General features: G+C 35.5%; 1 protein-coding gene across 2 annotated transcripts in view; it reads left to right on the top strand.

Annotated features, from left to right (window-relative positions):
• rols (rolling pebbles) overlaps positions 1-14,663 on the top strand; it is a 69,528-nt gene that overhangs the window by 51,290 nt on the left and 3,575 nt on the right. For both annotated transcript variants that reach the window (XM_019057146.2, XM_072300126.1), the window contains 15 exons: positions 1,400-1,507; positions 2,377-2,640; positions 3,887-4,020; positions 4,319-4,438; positions 5,278-5,570; positions 6,335-6,647; positions 7,131-7,259; positions 8,434-8,555; positions 8,824-9,052; positions 9,687-9,949; positions 10,947-11,130; positions 11,495-11,653; positions 12,109-12,277; positions 13,175-13,356; positions 14,184-14,353. In XM_019057146.2, the coding sequence (XP_018912691.2) occupies positions 1,400-1,507; positions 2,377-2,640; positions 3,887-4,020; positions 4,319-4,438; positions 5,278-5,570; positions 6,335-6,647; positions 7,131-7,259; positions 8,434-8,555; positions 8,824-9,052; positions 9,687-9,949; positions 10,947-11,130; positions 11,495-11,653; positions 12,109-12,277; positions 13,175-13,356; positions 14,184-14,353 (2,839 nt within the window). The remainder of the gene's footprint in view (positions 1-1,399; positions 1,508-2,376; positions 2,641-3,886; positions 4,021-4,318; positions 4,439-5,277; positions 5,571-6,334; positions 6,648-7,130; positions 7,260-8,433; positions 8,556-8,823; positions 9,053-9,686; positions 9,950-10,946; positions 11,131-11,494; positions 11,654-12,108; positions 12,278-13,174; positions 13,357-14,183; positions 14,354-14,663) is intronic.

Here is a 14,663-nt window from a genome sequence, read left to right as displayed (position 1 = left end):
GCCAATATTTCAACTGCTCGTGGTCCCTTCAATTTAAGTTATTTCTTGCTTAAATGAAAATCTCTCTCCAGTTATGATCTGTCTCCACAGATTATGATTACAACGAGGTCCATAATCAATAAAATAATGGTTCTAAGGAATGAATGACATGCGTTTTTTTAAATTTTACTACTGTTCGTGCATGAAATAAAAAACAAAACCTGTGACCCTCGATATCTCTCGAACGAAAAAAGATATTGAGGCCCGGTTTGGACGAAAAATCGTCTAAAATTGCATACTTTAAGATTCTGAAGGTCAAAATCCCAAAATTAAATTTTTAACTTAACTTATGTGCTTTTTTTCAGTTTTTGAGGAAAAACAATTTCTTTTAAACAGATTAAACTGAAATTTCACATTTTTTGATTTGAACCAAAACCAGTTTTTTAAATTGTTCGTCTTTTTCCGCATTCAACGAGTGGTCGTATAAGCTGGGGAACCGAACGGTTCCGGAGTTATGATCGATTGAAGTTTCCGCTCAACGCGCGCCGACCGATTTTCGCGCGCAAAAAAGTCGGATTTGACTGTTATTAAATCAGATTTAATGTTCAAACTGAGCAAAATGCATTATTAGGGACCCTTGAGGGTCGCTGAGTCCAGAAATTACAGATACTTCCAAAAAATCCACGTTTTTAAAATTACAGCTCCGTAGCGCTATTTTAGAGGCCCACTGAGCGCCGACCGGCCGCTCAGTGGTCCTGTACGGAGCTGTAATTTTAAAAACGTGGATTTTTTGGAAGTATCTGTAATTTCTGGACTCAGCGACCCTCAAGGGTCCCTAATAATGCATTTTGCTCAGTTTGAACATTAAATCTGATTTAATAACAGTCAAATCCGACTTTTTTGCGCGCGAATTAAAGTTTGCGAAGCATGCTTTTATTGGGTTTTTTGCTCCCTTTTAAATGAAATTCCTCCAACCCCCATCATCAATGAAGGATTTAGTATAGTTATGGCAGTAGTTTTTCTACTATCTAGGGTGGCTTTTATTGTGTTAATCTAAATTTTATTGATTACAAAAAAATTTATATATTTGGTAATATTACATTCTTCCATTTCCTAGGTTTCCCAAACCATTATTGGACCACTCTGTTCATAATTTTTTATTTTCCGAAGTGGAAAAATATTGTGCACCTGAAACATCAATGAAAAATATCGTCTTTCTTCTCCCCAGAGAATTCAAATAAAGCAAATCTACCTACCCAAAAAAATATATCTCCCGATGCACAAGTTTGATTTTGTCAACCCTCTTGCTCTTTTTGTATAACATTCTTCTCTTACCCTTTTCCTAATCATGATTTCAGCAGTTAATACTTCTAATATTGCTTTTTAAATAATTTTGCCTTTTGTGTGTGTGCATGATTAGATTTACAGCGACATGATTACCATGAAGATCAGAATGTGAACAGGTATTCCAGGCGGGCAAAACAGCTTCGATCTATGAGGTCTCACAAAGGACTTGCAGACCCCAAAGGTATCCCAATATGTTCCTCATTTTGTCTCCCATTTTTATTATTTTCATATCGATGGCCAAAGTGCAGAACCATCTTTCTCTGCTCGCGACAATGCAGACTTCCTGTCACGCTTTATTTTTTCCTGGAAAAGCCTCTCGACGAATTCCTCGGAAATTACTTCGATTTTTCTATTCTGTTAACAGAAAATATTTTGTATAAATTTCAAGCTTTGACGGTGACTCGTTTCTCCTTGAAAAAATAAAATTGGAGCGGAAATTTTGAATCACTGCAATGAAGATACTTGGTTTTGCACTTTGGTCATCGATGTTTAATTCTCCATACCGAATTTGATCCTAAAACTGGTCATAAACCAAGTTTTCCCTCTCTCCTATAAGTGCACTGATTTTAAGTTATCTACTGGCTAAATCGATTTTGCACCTAATTGAGTGCCCTGAGCACAAAGAAACTGTAAGCATCTTTTAATGAAACAGTTTGCAATGATAATCTGAGAACTCCTGAGTCAAGTCTGACAATAATACCAAAGACAAAGAAGTTAAAATTACTTGGAAAAGAGCTTTGAGGTAACGCACCTCCAGGTTTCGACTATAAAACTTGTCATGTTAAAGTTGGTCACTCACAATAAAAATGAGCGTTGAACATTGGGTTAATGACTTAGTTGTATTGATTGCAAGACCGTAATTTTCTCTCATGCAAAATGCTTTTATATCTTTTGAAGTAATATATTTTTTCGCTTTTCAAAGTTTAATAGTAGTAGAAACTCATCTCATAGAAATTTCTCATCCTTTCATTTTCATTATTTTCTCTTTCTATTGTAACCAATATGTACTTATTGTTTTTTAAGAAATTGTATTTTTTTATTTTTTTGCAGCTTGTTTTGCACATCATAAATCCCAGCAGCTCGCCAGCTTGAAGCCTCTAACGCTGAAGCCTTTGTTCTTTCAAGTGCCTCTTGAGGACCCGAATCCTCTGTTCCTGGGTCGTGATTGGTTAGTGAATGAAATTGAAGAAACTCTAAGTTCCAGCTCGCCGGCTGTTATTATCCATGGATTAAGTGGGGGCGGTAAAACTGCTCTCATTTTGCAACTCGTCAAGAGTTCATGTTTTGGACAGTCAAAAGAGTCTTCAAACATAGGTTTGTTTATTTTTTTTTCTTTATTTTTTATTTCTTCATATACCCACAAGTTTTTCATGTGTCCATTGGAACTAAATATGGAACAGCATTGTAAACCTCAAAAGGTACGCAATTAATTAGTGAGACTCATTAGAAATCCCTCTTTTTTTTTTAGAAACGAAAGCACTTCAACAGACAGGTTAGGTACCTATTTACTTTCTCTCTTTTTACGAACAGCTCCAAATTATTTAAATTGCTAGAAAAAAAAATAGTTTGATTTATCTCTATAAAATTTTATCACAGACCTTTTTGTCTTGAGGTGATTCGATGGACGCCATATTTTGTGTCAGAACGGCATGCGATATATTGCATCAATTGGTTCCATTTTTTCAGGTACTCGTCATTTTCCTCGAATTTTGAGATGGCAATTCTGTTGTCAGGAGACTAAAGCACTCACTTACCAATTTTAATAAAGAAATTCAAGGTAGTAAAGGTGTGGTTTTTTTAGAGAGAAAATATCGCAATCGAGTGTAGTTTCGATATCAGTAATGGATGCGATGTTTTCTTTCTGAAAAAACCATGCATTTATTGCGTTGAATTTGTTTGTAAAAATTGGTTAGTGAGTGTTTTAGTCTCCTGACAACAGAATTGCGATCTCAAAATTCGAGTAAAATGATTAGTAGCTGAAAAATTAGAGCCAATCGATACGATATATCGCACGTCGGTCTGACACAAAATATGGCGTCCATCGAATCACCTTAAGTTTCGGCTCTGTAACATTTAACAATTTTTTGCTTGCTCAAGTTCAATTGTAATGGTTTGGATAGGAGTCTCAAGGAATTTGAAAAATAAAATGACCATAATGTTCCACAAAGCAAAACTTACACAACTCTTGTCGGGGAGGTGGGCTTCTCTTACCATTAGGCAGCTTTGTCTATGCAAAATCACCAAGTTTATTTTTCTCTTAGATCAGATATGCCTAATTTTTGGATTATCAGTTTTAAGAAAATGTTCGAAATTTCCTTTAGAGACAAATATCACAAATTATGTGGCTGTTTTATTATTACATTACATTTATTTTTATCATTAATTATTAATCACTTCCATTTATCTTATGCTGTTGTAGAATCTAAACAATTAAGCTCATCTTATTTTTTTTCTATCGCCACCAAAACCATTTTCGCCGTGGCACAATATTGCTGTCGTGGTGGATTCGAAACCCATTTCAAGATCTGTGATTCTCATGACCTGGTTTTTTTCTTTTTAGATCCCTGCACGTGCAATATTAAAGATAGGCCAGCTTCTCCCTCTAGTCTTCAATCAATCAACTGCCAAGTTAATCTAGTCCCTGAAAAAATAAAGCAGCTAGCTCAACATGTGGTTGCATATCATTTCTGTCAGGTAAGAATTGTTTCTCTGAATGTGTACTCAAAGCTGTCTTTGACATTGAATGTTATCGATGAAGGAATCTTTAGAATTTCTACGTCATCCCAATATTAAATATTTTATACTGTATTACTTTTTTCTGCTGCATTTTGCATTTAAAGTACCTAGTTTACGTCTAAAAAGTACTTTTCCATGTGATGATAAAGCTAAGCACTCACCTTCCTTTGGGAATGCATTTCAAAAATTGCCCATTATTTTTTAACTCCTAATTTGCATCATGTACTTAATCTTCAATGTTGTTTAATTATTGCAGGTTGACAATAATATTACATGTTTAGTTCCTGAATTTATCCATTCAGTAGCAGCGCAGATGTGTCAGGCGCCACAGCTAACGGCTTACAAAGAATATTTGCAAAACGAAACACATCTTCAGGTTGGCCTTAATTTTTCTTTCCTGTGTTTTTGTTGTTTGTCTGTGCGAAGTGGTATAAGTAGCTATTTTTTTATTTTGCCATTTTTTTTGTCGCAGTTGTTGATTTTTTCTTAAAGCTTTCATACTTGATCATTTTAAATGGTTGCTGTATCACCTCACTAAGCAGTGATAACATTTCAAGTTGATCGGATTTTTTAATGTTGTAAAACACCATTTCAATGTCTGTTTACCAACCAGTTAATGAAGAGACTTACAAAAGTAGAAACAAGGATTTGCCTCAATGCAAGATGAAAATATTCAATCACCCTCTTTCTTGAAATAATAGAAAGTATTGTTGAACATTAACATTAACAATAAAAATGAAACTAAAAAACAGCAAACTGATTAAATCAACTAAAGCTAAACAAAAACTCAAATTCGCTTACGTCTTAAAACGCCAATCACAATCGGGCTACAATCACTGAGGATGGGAAGCGATAGCTCCCAAAACTAGTATGGCGTTTTAAGACGTAAGCGAATTCGAGTTTTCTAGTTGATTTTAGCTTTAGCTGAGAGTGTATTGTGTTAAAAAATCTAAATAACTTTCTAGGTTTCCAATTTTGATCAATTAATGCAAAATTTACCCAACTCAAGAAAACATATAGTAGGAACTATGATAAAGTTTGACATTATAAAATATTCAAGAATGATTTTCAAACTTTCTCTGGTAAATTTTTTATTTTTATGGGTTTTAATTTGTGGCTAGCACTTAGTTATCTTTAAATAGATTTAACATTTGTTCATAGTTTGATTCCTAATTTTGTAAGACTTAATTTCTAAGTTTTTTTTTTTTTTTACAGAATGTGCTGTCGATGAAAGAGTGTATAGCAGACCCTGACGAGGCTTTGATCCGCGGTGTAATAGAGCCGTTGTGTATTTTAAGACGCATCGGAAAAATCCCTGCTGGTCAAACATGCGTTATACTTGTGGATGCTCTTTGTGAAGCAGAGTATCATCAACCAGATGTAGGTGACACCATCGGCTCATTTTTAGCTAAACATTTAGTTCAATTCCCATCATGGCTCAAAGTTGTTGCAACGGTTAAATCTGACATTATGGAAAGCATCCCCAGTTTTTCTGCTCAAAAGATAAGGTATGTAGAAAAAATCTCAAGTTATCATTAGGTCCATTACAAAATATAATATTGAATCCTCCTATATTTTGGTGCTGAATCGAGACACTACAAACACTTCTTACCTTCCTTTTTTTTTTTAAGAAAAAAAAGGAGTTATGTTTATTGCGATGTTCTGTCAATGGAATTACATACAATTTTTTGAACCTAAATTCAAGCCACTTACAACGAATGAGTTAATAAGTTACTTTTTTACAGAATAATGTCCGTGCTTAAATGAACACGCTTACTGCCAGGCTGCTCACAGTGACGGATTTTTTGTTGATCGTGCCAGGACGACAAAGTGGTCACAATTACCAATGCTTTGAATGTTGTGTATTAATTGTGCTAATTTGTGGCAGAGGCTTTGTCTACAGATCCTTAAGCTGTATGTAGCAGAGAAAGAGTACTAGCATGCAGGCAAACAGTAAAAAATGTGGTTAAAGCATTTGCATTTTGCTGTTTCCCTGTTTAATTTTTTGGTCTAATAAGAACAATCATACCAAAAGAAATTGACAGAAAATGTGTTAAGTGTCTCTACCATTATCTATTTTGAGAATAAGAATGTTGGCGGTATGTGCAGTGTTGCGTCAGATAATCGAGACATAATTTTTTCCCGAATTTTTTACCTTTTTTTGTGACTAAAATATACTACATATCCTCATCTGTTTGCTAATCTTAATTTTTTTCTTTTTACATTAATTAATTTTGCACTTATACTGAAATTGAAATCTTATGTTTTTCAGCCTTGATGAAGGTTCTACCAACACCGAGCATATCCACAAAGATCTTTTAGGCTTCATCAATCATCAGGTCCTAAATAGCACTTTAATCCAAAATAATTTAGTGCAAGGTGCGGCAGGGCAACTTAGATTCTGCCAACACTTACTTAAATTGACGAAAGGCTCCTTTATGTTCGCTAAATTGATACTGGATCTATTTGAAAAAGGACAGCTTGTGGCAAAGTCTGCAAGTTATAAGGTGCTGCCTGTAACTCTGAGCGAGATTTATCTTCTTCATTGCAATCTGCGATTCCCATCAACTCAGTCTTTTGAGAAGGTAAGTCCTCTTAAAACTCTCTTGGTAATCTGGTGAAGCTCATGTCAACCTGTATTCATATCATTAAATTTAAGCAGTTTTTCTAATTATTCTTCACTTGCCGTCTTACCTGACTCTTTTTTTATAAAAAATTTGACTTCATTTTCTGTATCTGAGAACCATAAGAAATTGTCAGTTGTTGTCAATTTGTTGTCAATTGAGCTCAGTCTGCCAAAGTTAGCTGTGCAAGTTCAATGCAGCACCTTAGGAACATCTTGGGCTAAGCCCAAGAGCCTGGTAGGTACATACAGCAGACAGTTTGAGACCTCTGTAAATTGTTATCCTGTAAAAGGTGGAACTTCCTGTTACTGTTTGCAGAATCTCCATTGCCTCTTAATTCTTAATTTTTGACGCAAGCTGACCATTTTCATTTGTTCATCAAAATATGTATGTGTCTTCTTCTTGTGTTTAGTACTCACTAAGGATTTTTTTTGCTTCATCTAGGTTTGCGGTATTTTAAGTGTATGTCTTGCTGCACTTTATCCTTTGACACTGATCGAAATATATTACTCAGTCAATGCCCTCAATCGAAGTAATTTTGTTCCATGGGATGAGTTTCTACAACGCTTCAAGGTAACTTCATCAGTTTTTTTGTTTTTTTTTAGGATGAAACTTTGCCAGATTCATTCCTCAATTTAAGTTGTCAACAAAGTTCGGGGACTTGAAAATTCAATTATTGCAGTTGAAACTTTGTCTTATGACAAAAAAGAAATTTCAATTCAATGTATTATCATTAAATCAAAATAATGGCTGATTAAATCATTATCAGTGGGTAAAGAATAATTGTTACGTTATTTAAACATTCAAGCTCAAATTCAGTTCATCGTGCAATTTAGTGAGTGATTTTTTGCGTATCAGCAGAAATCTTCAATTTTTAAAGGATGTCGTCACAACAGAACATGGCAAAAAATGTAACCAACAAATTTCAAAGTTCAACCCTGAGAATTCATGTGATAAAATACGCAACCCATCAAGCACACACATGGCTGGTTGTTACATATTCTAACGTATCATGGAGAAAACATTTTTTTGTCAGTTAATGAACAAAAAGTAGTTAATAAATTGGAAAACATTGTGAAATTTATAAATACTGCATGAACAAATTCAAAACTTGGATATGTGGCCACGTCTGCCTGATGCTAAGGCACGGGCCCAATGGACTAACATCAGCGAAATCTTGGAAAAAATTGACAAATCAAGTGTAAGGTATGATTCGTACCGAAGTTTTGCCAATCTACTTTTGCAAAAAAAGGTTATCAAAAATTTTAATGGTATTAACAAATCAGCAGTTTGGTAGAACAGCGCATTGTTTTTGCTCTTTTTTTCATGCGCAGATGAAAAAAAGTGGAAATTTCATCCACAACCTATCAAAAGTCTGTGTACTTAAAAGAAAAAATTTGACCGGAAGTTTTGTTTAAAGGATAAGGAAAGTCAGAAAAATGTTAAGGAGGGTCAGAGTATTTGGAAATGAAGAAATCGAGGGGACCCTGATAAAATATCAATGTTTCCTTGATAGCATCAAGTGTGGAAGCTTTGTAATACAGTATGACGTCAATTTGTCGGATTTCATGGGACTGATGAATCAATCTGTCAAATCATGGAATCCACTTATTTGAATAGCTTTGAAGCTCTTGAAGGTACCGGAAGATCGATCGGTTAGGTTGGATCTGTTAAATTGCAATCCGATAAATTGAGGTCTTACTGTACCTCAGATGCTCATATCTAACACAAGTTTATTGTTTTTCAGCTGCTGTCGGGATTTCTAGTAAAAAGAATTGACAATACTTACATGTTTTTCCACCCTTCATTCAGGGAGTGGCTCATCAAAGGTCTTGATGGAGAAACCCATAAATTTATCTGTGATCTCAGGTTAGAAATATTTTTCATATTCTTTCATTTGTCCATTCTAACTTCAAATTTTAGAATCATTTCAGTTTTAAATTTTTTTAATCATTTGAATTATTTTAGATGGTAACTCCATTTTCTTTTATGTACTCTGATATTAAAAAGTATGTTATAATCTGGTTTTCTCTTCAATTTAATCTGTTTTAAGATTTTGTCAATCCTTTTTTGTTGATTTGAAATAATAAAACTTTTGAGCGAACAAATACTAATAAACTTTTTTTCCTGGGAACAGAGCTGGACATGCTGGCATTGCATTCAGACTCTCTCGTCTGCAGACACCCCTGGATGCAGAACGAACATTGGAACTAGGACATCACATTTTAAAGGCCCACATATACAAGAACATGACTCTTCACAAAAACTCACCTCGAGATCTGCAATCACATTGGGTCGCCCTATCCTCCAAGGATGTTTCTGAGGCATTATGCTATATAAGAAATATTTATAGCCCGAACGTCAAGGTACAAACTCTTATCTTATCCTTTGGTATTTGAAAATAGGATGCAACCAGGTGTTAGAGTTTCAAAATTTCAGTTGAATGTATAAACCCGTTAACTGCCTAAGTTTGTCTTATAATTTGCAGCAAGTTAAGAAAAGTGAACAATTTACGAGGATGAGAGATATCGCTCTTAGCCAACGTTGTCTCTCAAACGCGGGTGTAACAAGAGGCTCAGATATCGACGGTGTAAGTCGGCAATCACATAACTCGGTTTGCGACATCGCAGACTGCCTGTCATACTTTATTTTTTAAACGGAAAACTACTCAACGGCTATTCTTTAAAACTGCCGTGATTTTTCTTCTCTGTGCGAAGAAAATTCTGCAAAAACTTGAAGGAATGATGTCAATTTGTTCTCCTTTAAAAAAATAACAAAGAAGCGGAGATTTTCAGACACCGCAAATGAGATATGTGATTGCGGTCTTTTGCCGTTGATATGTGATGATAAAGTGCTCTCTCCACAAAGGTGAAAATGATTAAAAGTAGCTTCCTAAGTGTCCGTCCTTAGGGATAGGCATGGCAGTTAATGCTTTAAAGTATTTCGTTTAATATTATAAAATATGAGCATTTCTAATGGATTTAATAATCTTTCCGCCAGGTATCACGCCTTTTACTGCTCTCTGGTGCATCCCCAGATCACATCACAAATCTCCTTGGCAGTGCTCCAGCTCTGTGCCTGTTTGCTCAAGAAGGCATGACAGAGATGGTCGGAATGCTCCTTGAATTCGGTGCATCCATCAACTTGGCTAACAACCAAGGCTCCACCGCGCTGTGCCTGGCTGCAAGCAACGGGCATACAGCTGTTGTTCGCCAATTGGTGGCAGCAGGAGCTGCCCTTGGCAGAACGGATACCTCCGGAAGGTGAGTATCTCACAGTCATGACATCTCTAAGCTTTAAAACAACCATAATTTTTGAAAAATTTGAAGGAAATACAGCAACAGCATCGTCTGATACCGCGACTCTCTGTTTTGCATCTGCACTCTTGCATGATCATGAAGACATACAAATCCCACCGAAGGAAGGATGTTCTGAAGGACCGAAATTGGCCTTGTCTTGGATTTTTCTAACTCCGGCATTTTTTAACAGTGAAAAGTCTATATTCAATGAAAATAACCGGTTGCAAATAGTCATCAAATTCTTTTAGTAAAGTTCATTGCTCTATAAGGTCAAAAAGCGGTCTTTTTTTATAGTTCTTTCCTATTAAATGTTGTTTTTTCACCAGAGCACAAACTAATATCAGGCTGCAACTTGGATGTATTTTTTTGTAACATAAAGAGTTTTATCAATGCAAAAATCATATCCATACTTTCTCACGTTCTGGTTGAAAACTAGCAGGAAATTCAGAAAAATCATGAATAATGGCCATTTTTAGCTTTCAGACCTATATTTTTGGCAATGTATTTTACTGTAAAGATCTCATGACTGGTTAAAATCAATTCTTTTTGTTAACCATGGATTCGAAAAGAAGCAATGGAGTCACATAAATCGAGATCAGTTTCGATTTCAACCCTGGAGTAGGGCCAGTTGTGGCTCTTAACAATGCTCCTCCACCATTCTTGGAAACTAATGCAATGCTTGCTTGATACGAAGCCCATCTCAAGCAGTGAATTAATTATTATCAGCTCTGTGGCCAGGCGGAGACAGAATCAGTTGCTCTGTGGCCTCCTGGTCATCATGACTAGTTTGTCATTCATTGAAGCTTTTTTGGCGAACCATTTCGACAAGCATAGTGGTCTGTGTGTTCATACACTGACCTTGGGTATCCTTGAGAGTTTATATTCGAAAATCACCTTAAAATTTTAATCTCTCAGAAATTTCTATCGATCCTAATGTTTTTATTTTTATTTTTTTTTTCAGGTGTGCTTTAGTTCATGCTGCCCGCAATGGACATCTAGAAGTTATCGCCTATCTTCTAGCCTGTGACTGGGTACTCACAACTGATAGGAAACTGAATGTGTCTTCAACATGCTCAAATGAAGTAGAACTTGAGAAAGCTACTCAACAAGCGCTGGTAGCAGCTGCCTCGCAAGGACATATTGAGGTAATCCATGATCATAGCCTGAAGTTTTAAAAAAGTGAAAAATGAATCTTGAACGTTGAATGAGAGGACTTGTGTCATGGTCCTTGATTCTGTTCCCCGTCTCAAAGTTTAATCAGGACACTGAGAAATAAGATAAAAAATGAAAACATTAAGAGCGAAGATTTCGGAGTTGTTCAGTTTAAAAAGTCAAGACTTCTGAGAAATTACCGAGCCACTGTAAGTCGAAACAAGTTTGAAATGTATTTCTATCTGGTTCGGCTCTATTTTTAGTGTCTACATTCAACTTAATTGAAGTACACTCATTAAATTGCAATATACTTATACTCTTGTAAAATTTTCAATCTTTTCTACATTTTTGTTTCAGATTGTAGAGTATTTATTAGATTTGGCTTCTGTGAAACCTGATGAGCCTGATTCATTGACTGGAGAAACTGCTCTTACATTGGCATCTTGCAGAGGAGATGTCAATCTATGCTCTGTTCTATTGAATCGAAATGCCAGTATCGATGCTGTCAATTGCAAGGTAATATTTTTTACTTTTTCGTTCCCAAAAATTATGTACTTTTTTTCATCATTGAAAGTAAGTCGTAATTAACTTATATGAAAATTCAAGAATAGCTAAACTTTTGTTCACTCTAATTTAGAATCATGTGTGTAGTTCAATTTTTAGATTAAACATCGAGTTTTCACTCAATCAATCATCAAGCATTATGTGTATTCACTAGTATTCCAGTGTGAGCTGAGCACTCTTCCACCCCTCAGTCTTGCACTGTTACTCATTTAGAGCTCAAATTTTTGACTCTAATTGAAATTTTTGGATTTCAACCTTGCTTCCCTGCAAAGTAATGAGGACCCAGCACTAATTTACCATTTTAACATGCAGTTTGGACCATATTTAGTGTTTTCTCATTTTTCTCTCTCTCTCTCTCTCTCTCTTGTCAATCATCAAGTTAAGACTGGTGTAATATTTTGTTGTAGAATAAATCTCCATTGATGTTGGCGGCGAGAGAAGGGCACTGGGCAGTGGTTGAGCGGCTGCTTCAACACTTGGCACCTATAGAACAAACAGATGATCAAGGACGGACTCCTTTGATTCTGGCAGCAGGGGAAGGGCATGTTGGAATTCTGGAGCTGCTGCTAGAAAAAGGTAAGCTGCAACGAACGCATGTAAGAAAATTGTACATATTCCATCGCATTTTGGTGGCTGCCTTTGCCTGTTACTTAATACTAAACTCCAGACTGTTATTATTCATTAATTACAGAGAAAAAAAGCAGAGAGCTCTTCTTGATCATCGATTTGATGACGCTGCACATTTCTATTCATAGACCTTGTCTCTACGAGACGTTTCCATGACATTTGTCCCAAGTTCAAATTGCAGGAATGAGACTGCTGGGAATTTCCTAGTTACCATTGCTATGGGACGGGACTCTCATGTTCCTGCAATGATTTCATGGCTCCAAATATTAATAGAATACTATTGTCTTCCTCACAGTTTTAAGGAGACCTCAAAATCTCATATCATTATGGTTTTTTCTTAACGGGTTGTTTTGTATTATTGATCATTGTTGCCGATGGCTGTTGTTTGTCTCCCCTAATGTTTTATTTTTTTAGTGGAAAACTAACTAATAGCTTTTTTTTGACATCTTCCGTGAATTTCCCTTTTATTTGTTTAAAAAATCACAAGAAATTGCAAGAAAACAATTTGATCTTTTTCCTTGAATAAAATGTAACGTAATCGGAGATTTTTAAACTTTGCGATTGAGGTATGCATTTTTTACGTTAAGCCGTTGATATTTGAATAGAAGACACTTCTCAAAATTTGTTTAGTGTGAGTTTAACCTTTTGTAAGTTAGGCAACTAATGTTAACCTTAAGTGGTGCACACAATTATGGAAGCATTAAGAACTTTTAACTTTTGACCTCAATCAGTAGTGTTAAAAAACAGTATTGAACCCCTTGAAATGCTGAATTCAGTATGCAATTTTTTCATGAACTGTTGAGTTTAAAAATAAGTTTTTCATTATCATTATGTTTTTTTCTCCAGGTGCTAATGTAGAGCATGAAGATACAGATGGAATGACAGCTCTTACGTGGGCAAGTATGCGTGGAAGAATGCAAGCAGCCCAGTGTCTTTTAGACCATGGAGCTCTAATTAATTGCGCCGACAAAACAGGTCGATCACCTCTAGACCTAGCTGCTGCACAAGGAAATCCAAATCTTGTACAGGTATGCTTTCTTGGTCCTCTCAATTTATTTATCACAGTTTTATGGACCAAAAAGTTATAAATAATAAGGATTCTTATTGACCTTAGGAAGAAAAACCAATTTACTTGGGTAGGCATTAAATTCCAATTTTTTCCAAATCGTCCTGTTTGTCGTGCCAATGAAGCGTGGATTTGATGATTAAGTATCTACAACTCAAGAAGTACCTTTAGTTTTTCATTGACTCCACCCTTTATTAGCACAACACAGAAAACGGTTTGCAAAACCGACAAATCACACAACTCCATTCTTCCTTAATCTTGTCATATCCAGTTCACGAACACAAAATTTCAATGATCAGGCTGCTGGACTGTAAAATTTAAATTTTTTTAATGAAGTTCAAAGGATCCACCATGTCTTGCTGCTTAAAAAGAGGATAGGTATCAGTGATTTTTTTTATATTCATCACACATTTTGTCTCATTCATATAAAGTAGCTTGGTCTTATCTAAAAGATGAACAGTAGGTAGGTAAATAATACGAGGACGTATTTATACTAAAAAGAACTATTTACGTAGAGTTTAAAAGAATAAAGTATGATTGGAGGTCTGCAACATGACAAACCGAAATACGTTGTCTGGTAGTTTCATCGTCGATATGTATCATGAAAGGAGCCTTCTTCAGTCCGTGTGAATATGTATAGTAAATGTATTTTTGTGTGTAAAACTGTTAAAATGTATTTGTAAATGTATCTTTTAAGGTTGATTTGACACTTCCTCAGTTTGTGTGAACCTAAATAAAATTTTCAATGTTCAGTTTGAATTCAAGCAATTTATGGTTTTTGTCCCTCAGCTTTTAATTGATCGGGGTGCCATGATAGAACATGTTGATGTGCATGGAATGCGGCCTCTAGATAGAGCAGTCAGCTGCCGAAATCTGCCTGTCGTTCAGTGTTTCCTCCGCAAAGGTGCTAAATTGGGACCAATGACCTGGCAGTTGTCCTCTGGCAGACCTGATATCCTGTAAGTTTTTATTCCGTCATAAGTAATTGGGTCAGTAGCATTGCAAGTAAAGTTTCCCTGAAAAATTTGACAGTACTCTGCCTGATTTAGAAATAATGACAGTTAAGGGCTGTGAATACCTTAAGAAGGCTCAAACTAGACGGCTGGTTTAGGCTTGGTTGATTATAAAATTTTGTTCAAAGGATTTGGAACATTTTTCGCGTAAATTTTTTAGTTTGGCGGGTACTTCTTTTCAGTAAGCAATTGTGATTTCCAATAAACTTCTACAATTTTGTGAGTGCATTCATCTGATAATGGTTTTTCAGAAGCT

This window comes from Bemisia tabaci, chromosome 4 (genome assembly GCF_918797505.1).
Source record: "Bemisia tabaci chromosome 4, PGI_BMITA_v3".
NCBI lineage: Eukaryota > Metazoa > Arthropoda > Insecta > Hemiptera > Aleyrodidae > Bemisia > Bemisia tabaci.
The sequence above is the reverse complement of the archived record's forward strand: the minus strand, read 5'-3'. Positions and strand labels throughout refer to the sequence as shown.